Raw genomic sequence first — 12,336 nt, forward strand, 5'->3', positions numbered from 1 at the left:
CCGATTATTTGTCTTCTAATGGACAAGCCATGACACATCACTGAAAGCATTTGTACTGTTTTTTTAACAATTAAGTGGCAATTAATTGCTCATAGGCAGAGAGTTTTACGAATCATCGTCCATCATCTAGAGGAGGTTGAGAACTTTTGGAGTTTACTGTTTAGCATAAGAATCTTTTCACAATGAAAAGATTTGGGACTTCCGTTCGAAGGACTTCCTACTGATTCGTTAAGTTGTTTCAGAATGCAAAAGTTTATCTCACATTGAAAACATGATTCACATTCCCGAGGAGTTACTAGAGAACAGATATATTTACAGTGCCTCGCCGGCATCCTGCGTAGCATAATAGTATTGATATGCAATATTCCAGACTTAATTACTGCACATGCCATAGTGTCTTCTCAAATCTTTTAGACTACGAATCCCAATATAATGTGGTTGGTTTTGTTCCTACGTAGACCATCACCGATCACAATATTAAGCTCTAATGTACTTTTTCGTAGGGGATCACCCGATTCCCATGTAAAGGTTCCCTTTGGATTTTTCTTTTGTTCTTCTTTCTAATATTTGGGTTGAAACAAATAGAATACAGCATAGGATCGGAAAGTATGACTCTATTTTATTGCGATTATATATTTTTCCAGTTGAATCAGTCCTCATAGCCTGGTGAAACTAACTTCAACTTCATCAACTGGTGCAGGGTGGGGAAGATAGACAAAATCCGCGTCCGAGTTGAGCAATTCCCACCTGAAAATTCAATTGCCAAACATTGGTGTAAATTTTATGGTCCAAAGAATTGGAATTTCTCCTGAAGTCGGTGTGTAAAAGCATCACCTTTTTTCTTACTTGTATCCTACTGATAAATGGTGCAGTAAAATAGCCAGTTGAATCCTCGCAAGCATATTTCCTGGACACATTCTCGATCCCCCACCAAACACTTGGTATGCCTCCGGTTTCACAGATTCCTGAAGAACGTGACCGAGTATTACATAGGTTTGCCCAAAAGAGAACAAAGTGGGAAATAAAGAAAACAATTGCCATGTCCATCAACATAATTGATATCAAGTCTTACATTCCACCTATCTGGGTTAAAACACGTTGGGTCATCAAAGTTTTCTGGATTCGTGTGGAGGTATCGGAGCCACAGAATCATTTTCCATCCCTTCGGTATTCTATAACCTGCACAAATTTCGAGGATTGTTACTGCTAAACTCTAACTTCAACTGCTCTGGACAGGAACTGGCAGTCAGCACCAACTCGTGTGTAGTGCAAGTCATAACAGTTCTTGTAGGTATGACGTATCTAAGTCGGTACAAACTAATGGTGTAATAATCGCAGAGAATATATGTTGGTACAAAATGGCCCTAAAAAAGGCAGTCTTGAGAAAACAACAATTTGAAGATCTATCCCGTGGCATAGCTGCAGGCCAAAACGCATAAGCTAGGATTGTCTATATGCAAGACTTGGATGGTTTCCTACCTTTGTAGTCAATGTCCTTTGTGGCTAATCTGAATTGAAAATGTGAAATATTGGCCATTCTTAGTGTCTCCTCTACCACCTGTATGTCACTAATTGTCATCTTCAAAACTTTTTAGATCTTTTGATCAAATGGTCGCTCGAACTCTAAATTCTCCTATGATTTTACCTGTTTAGTATATTTCATGTTCGAGACGTCTTCGCTCGTGATGAGCTTGCCCTTCTTGTTCTGGCTAATGGACATGTTCTCTTCCTGCCATTCAAGTCAAGATTCACAAGTTGTAATGAAACAGTGGATAACCAAGCTTTACAAAGTCGGACGATGTCCGTACTGTCACGCTCCGACTCAAGTCTAATGCTTTCCACACCTCACTTTCATGAGTCGAACGGTGCAACATCCCAGGAATACGTCGCCGACTCAACGGTCTCGCATCAGAGTCAATCATAGCGGAAACAATTAATTAAACCCGGACAAAAAAGTTGGAGAACACCAGAATAACTAAGCACGCCCAACCGCCACATTACTTAAAACATTTCATTTCCACACATATTTACATCTGCCATATATGAACATACTTACACTTTCCCGATGTTTTTGAGTCCATAAATTTTACATGCACACCCACTACGATTACCTAAAAAAAACCATACACCGAACAGAGGCAATTACACTATCTACCAAAAACGGTATTGCGATGAGCACTAGCTCATCGCCTCCTCACTAGTCCTTGCGTCCTCGGCACGGCGTCCATTCAGAGAGTACTCCACGAAATTATCCTCGGGGTGCATGACTGTACCAAAACGTTCTGACGGCGGCGGTGGCAACTGATTCCTTATGCAGGCGGGTTATCTGAAATGGTTTGGTTTATACAACCATGAGACACTTCTCAATAAGTTGCAACCTAAACCCTACCTAGACTATCACGTACCTCCAGACAAACACACAAACACGCACATTCGTGCACATCAAGTCATCACATCGCAGGCACATCAAATAATATTATCAGGCAAAATCATGCGCACACCCGCATTCAGTCATCATCACGTCATATGCAAACACGCGCATGTACCATTCTCATCCTACATACTCATTCCGTTCTCATTTCCTCTTTTCCACATCACTCGCCAGTGACCCGCGTTGAAGTACACGCCTCAGGCACACTGCGACCATTCATCACCACACTTTCGGTCCACGTACTCGTACACGCCTCAGGCCCCTCGATTGTGCCCCGAGCATCACACGCCTCGGTTCGATCCCACATTCACACTCGATCGCGCCCCGAGCATCACACGCCTCGGTCCGATCCCACATTCACACTCGATCGTGCCCCGAGCATCACACGCCTCGGTCCGATCCCACACTCGATCGCGCCCCGAGCATCACACGCCTCGGTCCGATCCCACATTCACACTTTCCTCAGCCCGCGCCAAATGCGACAAGCCTACATGATCGAAACCCGAGCTTATAATGCCTCGGTCCGATCCCGGTCTCACCCGAGCTGATCGTGCCTCGGACCGATTCTCAACCTTGCTTTTTCAAGCCTCAGCCTGTGCCAAATGCAGACTTACGTGATCGCTGCCCCGAGCTTATGATACTCGGCCCGATCCCAATACTCGCAATTCCACACCTTCACATAAATTCCACAATTACATGCCACACCACATTTCTTTCTTACTCATGCGCACGCTCGACACGCATAAATTAATTTAATCTGGCCCACGCGTGCACATAATCAAACACATTTCAATCCATCAAATCACAGTTCAATAAACACACAAGGCCACTCATGGACCCACAAACACAACCACGTTCATAGGTATAATTTCGACATTTCCGAGCATATTAAACACTACAATCCAGCCATACTACCACACACCAAACCGACACCATTTGTCCTTAAATCGAGCCCTAAGCTCGCCAATTCCATCCCACAATATCCGACACTCTAATCAATCTCGCTCCAGCCTTGAAACATCATCATTTCATCCTCAAATCACTTCATATAACACACATTCAAGCCTAAATTCTGGTCACGAGGCATCAACAATTCAATCCCGACACCAACTCCATTCCGCCCATCAAAACAAACATCCAAAGAATCGGGTAAAAACTGGGCAGTTTACACAGTGACCGAAATCCCATCCAAATAAATACTAAACGAACTCCGAAAATTCTGAAATTTGGACACGTTGCGTAGAACATCTTGCTGAACATTTTTCGTGCAGAACTCGAAACTCAGTTCCAACTGGAAACACCTCTTTTGGTCACTTGAAGTCAGACAAAATCCGATTCGCTCGAACAGTCCCTCAGGCCATCAAAATACAACTCATTCGGTACCCAAATCATCTTGAAAAGACTTGAAATTTTTATATGTTATAGCCACAAATGTCCTCAACAATTCTCGTGAAGGAAGTATTTTGAAAATAGGCCTGGAAAAATTTATAAAAATTCAAACAGTCCCGAAGGTCGGGTGAACAGTAAATCGGGCAGTTTTATTTCGGTCCAAAGATGGACTTCCGAATGGCCTCAAATGATCTCCAAAAATTCCCAAATTAAAGTATGTTATACCTCAAGATGTTGGGAACAACTTTTAGGAAGAAATATTCCTCAAATTCGGCCCACAAAATTTTATACAAAAATAGTAAACCGGGGGGTACAGTAACCGCGAATCCGCGATTCACCCCGAACCTCGCGGATTCAAACCCGAACCTTACTTGTATCCTACTGATAAATGGTGCAGTAAAATAGCCAGTTGAATCCTCGCAAGCATATTTCCTGGACACATTCTCGATCCCCCACCAAACACTTGGTAAAAATGGCCCACTTGGATGGTTTCCTACCTTTGTAGTCAATGTCCTTTGTGACTAATCTGAATTGAAAATGTGAAATATTGGCCATTCTTAGTGTCTCCTCCACCACCTGTATGTCACTAATTGTCATCTTCAAAACTTTTTAGATCTTTTGATCAAATGGTCGCTCGAACTCTAAATTCTCCTATAAATCTCAAATGGACTAATTTTTTTAAGGACGATGTCCGTACCCGGAGTTTCTTTAGAACATTGGGAGACTTGGCGAGATAGTAAATCGCCCACATTGATGCAAGTGAAGTGGACCCATAACCAGCGAACACAAAGGTAATGATGTTATCTAGCACTTCTTGGTCAGATAGTTTTTTGCCTTCCTCATCTTTGATTTGTCGCAACTCATCTATAAGATCAATCACAGTTTCTTCACTTCGGCTTTTCCTCTTCTCCAGCTCTACTCTGAATATCGCCTCCACCTTCTTCCGGGCCTGCAATATTGGATTGGATAAATATTGTAATGGGAAGCTTGGTTATAAAGCTAGGATAATTCAACTCGACATTGCTTTCTTGGTGTTATCATCATTTTGCGCTGTAGTGTCATATTGAACTCGTTGGACAAGAATATAACTTCAAATTCGTATGCAGAGCAGTAATCATTGTGCAAGTTAAGGAGAACTCAGGTGGTCATTTTGAATTTTACTACTTTCGCCCAACTTATTTGATTGGTAGAAAGTTTAAGATTCCAATTCGATTGAACCTGCAAAGTGCAGTGATATGTAGTTCTGGGGAAATTGAGCGGCTGAGCTCTCATTCCCTTAAGCATATCATGAAATATCATGAAATAAGCGATCCATCTTTTCCAATTGCGGCCCTGGCTCAAAGCTTGCAAACAGCTTCCCGACGCTCTCGAAGGTCACCTGGAAGCAAAGAAGATGAACAAAATTTAAGAACCACTAGTAAAACATTGAGGACAATCCAACGGGAAAAACTTAATCTTGGGGACGATGAAGTTATCTGATGGGGAGCTTATGCGAAGGACTACACCTTCTTAGTTTCATGGAAAGCGATAATTCTGCCTTTTTCAGCCCACAACTCGAGGGCAGCGACCAAACGCGGCTGTACCAAAGCAGCTATTCGGCAAAGAGCATCAGGTCGGTTGACGGCATTCAAGACAAAGCTCCTGAGCCTGGCATGTGCCTTTCCGTGAACCGCCACTAGAGAATTTGTGCCCACAATATCGACATTCGGCCATTTAGAGATAAATGTGTCCTCGGCTCGGTAGACAAACTTGTTCACTGATGGGAAGCATGCTATGATGGAAGGCGATCCGAAGAGGTGAGTCCTGTACATTCCTACTCCATCACCATACCTGAAACATGTACAGAGACATCAGTAGAAACCTGAGACAAACGCGCTCTATCTCTTGGTTTCATTTTTCTTATTGTTTCATATACAATGCTGCATAAGTTCAGTCACAAGCATACAATCTAAGATTCGATAGCGAACGGTGATCATACTTCCGTCTTTTAGAGTTTATGAACTCATCCGGGCGGCGGAGAATCTTGAAGTACCAGAGGAAGGTGAAAATTTCTCTGAAGAAGGGAAACCCCATGTGTCCCAGCGGCAACTTCGCACGTGTCGGAACATCTTCGCTTCACCGGCCACACATACCAAATCTCATTCCACCACCACAAGCACCATCCTAGAATTGGGATGAGCCCCAGAATCCAACCCAACCACGCTCCCATTGATGTAACCAGCGTAAAATAAACACATCATAGATGCTCAATTGCTTTCAGGTTTCATTGATTCTGTTGAGATTTTCCCTTTCCCTTACTGTCAGCCTCATTCACTCATATACTGGAGGAGACCCCTTTATATACAAGTACAGGACTAATCCCAACCGTAGATTTTTCCTCAATCTAACAGTGGAGATTGCATCGCCCCATCTACCAACTACCCCATTTATTACAAGAAGACTCTAGAATAGGGTACAATTACAATATTGCCCGCCCCTAGGAATATTCTAGAGAATACTAAAGAGGCTCGCCCGGTCTTCTCGGATGGTTCACGGTCCTTCGAGTATAGAAAACCTTAGGACCGTGACATTCTCCCCTTTCTAATTGGGCGACGCCCTCATTGCATCTTCAGCATGAAATGCGTCCATTTGCTTCTTGAATTGCCAAAAAGCTTCCGCAGGTTCCCAACTAGCTTTACTCTCAAGAAGACCCTTCTATCGAATCAAATATTCTCGTTTCGGCTCACGGCATCGCTTTTGTATGACTCAATCCGCGCTGATAAAGTCGACATCTCGATCATATGAGGTTTTTGCCCCAACCCGCCTGTTTCAACTCCCCTCAATCCTGGTCTTCTTCGTTTACATGAAAAGCTTAAGCATACTAACATGCAACGTACCTTTAATTTCGGCGGAAGTTCCAGCTTGTATGCGATCTTCCCGACTCATCGCAGCACTCAGAACGGCACCCTCGTAGAAACCGATTAGCCCTTTGTGCACGTCTCGGTATCGAAGGACCAGGTGCAATTTGGCCAACACTAGGTCCCCAACATGGAGCTCTACGTGTCGTCGCTTCTTATCAGCCCACTTCATGCGCTTCAAGGCCTTGTGTAGACAAGTTCGCGCTAAGTCCACTTGCTAAAGTCACTTCTTGACAAACTTTTAAGCGGATGGGCTACTCCCTTGATAGCCTGTTGCAATCGTGCTCAGAGTGAGTGGTTGTTACGCTATCACGATCTCGAATGGACTCTGCTTTGTGGACTCGCTCTACTGTGGTTGTGTGAGAACTGGGCTACTTTGCCCAACTTACCTGCGTTGTGCTCACGTAATGTCAAAGGTACAACTCCAAGAGCGCATTTACTCTCTCCGTTTGGCCGTTAGTTTAAGGATACAAACTTGTGGAGAAGTTAAGATCCGACCTAGCAGCTTAAAGAGTTTAGTCCAGAACTTATCAGTAAATCGAAGATCGCGATCGTGCACGATCGTTTGTGGTACGCCCCAATACTTGACAACGTGCTTCAAAAATAGTCCGTCTCCTCAGCTAGGCAATCCTTCGTCACTGACACTAGCATCGTGTACATAGAGAACCGGTCTACCCTGACCATGAGAGTCCAATATCCTTCGGACTTCGGCAAGTTCACGATAAAGTCCATAGAGATGTTGGAAAACATCCATATGGGATTAGAAAATCAAGAAGAAACCCGAGAAAGAAACTACTCTTATTCTTGGTTCGAATACTTTTTCATATGAATAAAGATTATTACTTCCCTTTTTTCGAGCTTATAAATTTGTCAGGGTGGCGAAGAATCTTGAAGTACCAAAGAAAGGTGAACATTGCCCTGGAGAAAGATTATCCCATATGTACCGGCGGTAACTTCATGCCAGCGTCGGGACATTTACGGTAATGTGCATCGAATTTCATTCCTCTGCCACAATAACAATTAAATTATATTTCGAGTTTGAGTCATTGGACAATACACCAAGACTAAAATTCATCTAATTGGGGCATCTCGCCTTCTATCTTTGAGTAATCCCATTGTGGTGGTTTAGTTTTTTGCCCTTTCATATTCTGTTGGCCATTGTTTGGCCTTGTTTTGCAACGCTTGTGTTGCTTTTTTACGTTGACTAGTCGGTACACCCTTGCACCAGTCGGGACACCCTTCCGTGTCTCTTCATGTGCGGGGTTTTTGTGTTCGGCTACTCTTTGTATATTACGTTGAAAAGTTATAACAATCCTTACCTTACCAAAAAAAAAAATTTGTTTACATACGTCATCGTGCTGATTTTGTGGATTTGGCTGCACGCGTTTTCATCTAATGTTCAGTGGCACATGAGCTGCATTTATTGTAAGTTGTGCATGGGTCTCATTTGAGAGAGATCTGTTGAAGACAAATGAGACGGAACTTTTTGACTAATGTGCAGCAGAGTCTTCAATTTCTTTCCCGCGCAGGATTTCCACGGGCTGCACATTTAATGAAGAAGACTCCAATTGGCATTATAAGGAGTTGCATGAACCGAGAAGATGACTTCTTCTCTGCATACATAAATGAAGGGGCCCTACCTTTGACATTATTACATAACTATCAAGAAGGTGTGGGCTTGTTTTGTTTTTATTCATTGATTTCCTCACAGGGCAAACCGAAAGGAAGGGAAGACTTCTTCATGCGTAATACATGGGTGCAGACTCCTCTGTATATAACTGGAGAGCTCATTGTGAGTTCTCAAAAGAAGCAAGCCGGGAAGAGTATAGAGAGCTCCAAAAGACGAAGAGAGGTGTAAGCTCGGAGAGATTTGCACGGAGAGTTCATTGAGTTGAGTTATTAAACATTGTGGGTATTGAGTATATACTAGGGCTGAGAAACACTTAAGCATGAGTAATTGTAACCCTATAATTTTCCGATTTATTAGTAGATTATTTGCCGGTTTTCCTTGTGGATGTTGGTTCCGACATTCGGATCGGACCACGTAAATTTCTCGTGTCCTTTTATTGTTCCTTATTTTATTTCTCTGTCGATTTTTACAGCTCCTGACTTAATTGTAAAGTTACGATCCGCTTCCGCCGCGTTGCCGATTAAACAACAACAATCAACCCAGAAGTCGAACAAGCCCCAGAGTCCAGCCTAACCACACTCCTATTAGTGTACTGTACATCAATTTGCACTTCATTACTTGTTGATTCTTGATAAGTTGCAACTCTTACTCTATCTAGCTACATAACAGATACAACCTGCCTCATATGACACATCACTGAAAGCAACTGCACTGTTTTTTCAACAATTAAGTGGCAACTAATTGCTCATAGGCACAGAGTTTTACGAATCGTCGTCCATCATCTAGAGGAGGTTGAGAACTTGAGAGGGCTTTTGGAGTTTACTGTATGAAAAGACTTGGGAGTTTCGTTTGAAGGACTTCCAACGGATTCGTTAAGTTGTTTCAGAATGCAAAAATTTATCTCACGTTGAAAACATGATTCACATTCCTGAGGATTTACTAGAGAACAGATATATTTACAGTGCCTTGCCGGCATCCTGCGTCGCATATTAGTATTGACACGCAATATTGCAGACTTAATTACTGCACATGGCATAGTGTCTTAGCAAATCTTTTGGACTACGAATCCCAATATAAAGTGGTTGGTTTTGTTCCTACGTAGATCATCACTAATCACAATAGTAAGCTCTAATGTACTTTTTGTAGGGGATCACCCGATTCCCATGCAAAGGTTCCTTTTGGATTTTTACTTTTTCAGTTCTTTGTAATATTTGGGTTGAAACAACTAGGATACAGCATGGGATCGGAAAGTATGACTATTTTATTGTGATTATACTTTTTTCCAGTTGAATCAGTCCTCATAGCCTGGTGAAACTAACTTCAACTTCATCAACTGGTGCAGGGTGGGGAAGATAGACAAAATCCGCGTCCGAGTTAAGCAATTCCCACCTGAAAATTCAATTGCCAAACATTGGTGTAAATTTTATGGTCCAAAGAATTGGAATTTCTCTTAAACTCGGTGAGTAAAAGCTTCACTTTTTTTCTTACTTGTATCCTACTGATAAGTGATGCAGTAAAATAGCCAGTTGAATCCTCGCAAGCATGTTTCCTGGACACATTCTCGATCCCCCACCAAACACTTGGTATGCCTCCGGTTTTGCAGATTCCTGAAGAACGTGACCAAGTATTACATAGGTTTTCCCAAAAGACAACAAAGTAGGAAAAAAGGAAAATAATTGCTTTGTCCATGAACATAATTGATATCGAGTCTTACATTCCACCTATCTGGGTTAAAGCACATTGGGTCATCAAAGTTTTCTGGATTCGTGTGGAGGTATCGGAGCCACAGAATCACTTTCCATCCCTGTGGTATTCTATAACCTGCACAAATTTCAGAGATCGTTACTGCTAAACTCTAACTTTAACTGCTCTGGACAGGACTCGGCAGTCAGCAGCAGCTCTTGTGTATTGCAAGTCACAACAGTTCTTGTAGGTACAACATATCTGAGTCGGTACATACTAATCGTGTAATAATTGCAGAGAAAATCATTAGGTACAAAATGGCCTTAAAAAGGCAGTCTTGAGAAAACAACAATTTGAAGATCTATCTCGTGATAGAGCTGCAGGCCATAACGCATAAGCTAAGATTGTCTATCTGCAAGACTTGGATGGTTTCCTACCTTTGTAGTCGATGTCCTTTGTGACCAATCTGAATAGAAAATGTGAAATATTGGCCATTCTTAGTGTCTCCTCCACCACCTGTATGTCACTAATTGTCATCTTCGAAAACTTTTTAGATCTTTTCGTGAAATGGTCACTCGAACTCTAAATTCTCCTATGATTTTACCTGTCTAGTATATTTCATGTTCGAGACATCTTCGCTCGTGATGAGCTCGCCCTTCTTGTTCTGGCTAATGGACATGTTCTCTTCCTGCCATTCAAGTCAAGATTCACAAGTTGCAATGAAACAGTGGATAACCAAGCGTTACAAAGTCGGACGATGTCCGTACCCGGAGTTTCTTTAGAACATTGGGAGACTTGGCGAGATAGTAAATCGCCCACATTGATGCAAGTGAAGTGGACTCATAACCGGCGAATACAAAGCTAACGATGTTATCTAGCACTTCTTGGTCAGATAGGTTTTTGCCTTCCTCATCTTTGATTTGTCGTAAATCATCCATAAGATCAGTCACGGTTTCTTCACTTCGGCTTTTCCTCTTCTCTAGCTCTACTCTGAATATCGCCTCCACCTTCTTCCGGGCCTGCAATATTGAATTGGAGAAACATTTCGGATCATTTGGGGTTTGAAATGGGCAGCTTGGCTATAAAGCTAGGATAATTCAACTCGACATTGCTTTCTTGGTGTTACGATCATTTTGCGCTGTAGTGTCATATTGAACTTGTTGGACAGTAATATAACTTCAAATTCGTATGTAGAGCAGTAATCATTATGCAAGTTAAGGAGAACTGAGGTTGCCGTTTTGAATTTTACTACTTTCGCTCCACTTATCAGATTGGAAGAAAGTTTAAGATTCCAATTCGATTGAACCTGCAGAGCACGGTGATACGTAGTTCCGGGGAAATTGAGCGGCTGAGCTCTCACTCCTTTAAGCATATCATGAAATAACCGATCCATCTTTTCCAATTGTGGCCCCGGCTCAAAGCTCGCAAACAGCTTCCCAATGTTCTCGAAGGTCACCTGGAAGCAAAGAAGATGAACAAAATTTAAGAACCACAAGTAAAACATTGAGGACAATCCAACGGGAAAAACTTAATCAAGTGGACGATGAAGTTATCAGATGGGGAGCTCAAGCGATGGACTACACCTTCTTAGTTTCATGAAAAGTGACAATTCTGCCTTTTTGGGCCCACAACTCGAGGGCAGCGACCAAACGCGGCTGAACCAAAGCAGCTATTCGGCGAAGAGCATCAGGTCGGTTAACGGCATTCAAGACAAAGCTCCTGAGCCTGGCATGTGCTTTTCCGTGAACCACCCCCAGAGAATTCGTGCCCATAATGTCGACATTCGGCCATTTAACGATGAATGTGTCCTCAGCTCGGAAGACAAACTTGTTCACTGATGGGAAGCATGCTATAATGGAAGGCGATCCGAAGAGGTGAGTCCTGTACATTCCTACTCCATCACCATACCTGAAACACGTACACGGACATTAGTAGAAACCTGAGACAAACACGCTCTTTCTCTTGGTTTTATTTTTTTTTATAGTTTCACATACAATGCTGCATAAGTTCAGTCACAAGTATTCAATCGAAGATTCAATTGTGAATGGCGATCATACTTCTGTCTTTTAGAGTTTATGAACTCGTCCGGGCGGCGGAGAATCTTGAAGTACCAGAGAAAGGTGAAAAATTCTCCGAAGAAGGGAAACCCCATGTGTCCGGGCGGCAACTTCACACTGGTGCCGGAACATCTTTGCTTGACCGGCCACGCGTACCAAATCTCATTCCACCACCACAAGCACCATCCTAGAAGTGGGATGAGCCCCAGAATCCAACCCAACCACACTCCCATTGGTGTACTGAATCGT

At 42.7% G+C, this 12,336-nt stretch overlaps 1 protein-coding gene and 1 pseudogene across 1 annotated transcript; both read right to left on the bottom strand.

The window, feature by feature from the left end:
- Nucleotides 1-656: 656 nt before the first annotated feature.
- LOC115661582 (ent-kaurenoic acid oxidase 1-like) lies at nt 657-6,109 on the bottom strand (annotated as a pseudogene).
- A 3,536-nt stretch (nt 6,110-9,645) lies between these two features.
- Nucleotides 9,646-12,320, bottom strand: LOC115661592 (ent-kaurenoic acid oxidase 1-like). The gene is made up of 9 exons (XM_030583828.2): nt 12,088-12,320; nt 11,614-11,938; nt 11,337-11,486; nt 10,798-11,049; nt 10,635-10,718; nt 10,468-10,546; nt 10,062-10,168; nt 9,836-9,954; nt 9,646-9,736 (listed from the first exon to the last, which is right to left on the bottom strand). The coding sequence occupies exons 1-9, from the start codon at nt 12,318-12,320 to the stop codon at nt 9,646-9,648; spliced, it is 1,440 nt and encodes a 479-aa protein (XP_030439688.2).
- Between the last annotated feature and the right edge of the window lie 16 nt (nt 12,321-12,336).

This window comes from Syzygium oleosum, unplaced genomic scaffold, assembly GCF_021117445.2.
Source record: "Syzygium oleosum isolate NSW1041296 unplaced genomic scaffold, Sole_v2.1 Sole_v2.09, whole genome shotgun sequence".
NCBI classification, from domain to species: domain Eukaryota; kingdom Viridiplantae; phylum Streptophyta; class Magnoliopsida; order Myrtales; family Myrtaceae; genus Syzygium; species Syzygium oleosum.

Coding starts and splice junctions, on each gene's coding strand:
- LOC115661592 (XM_030583828.2), bottom strand. CDS start 12,320: ATGGGAGTGTGGTTGGGTTGGATTCTGGGGCTCATCCCACTTCTAGGA. Junction 11,487..11,613: donor CTTTTCATGAAACTAAGAAG/GTGTAGTCCATC, acceptor CTTTGCTTCCAG/GTGACCTTCGAGAACATTGG. Junction 9,955..10,061: donor TTAACCCAGATAGGTGGAAT/GTAAGACTCGAT, acceptor CACGTTCTTCAG/GAATCTGCAAAACCGGAGGC.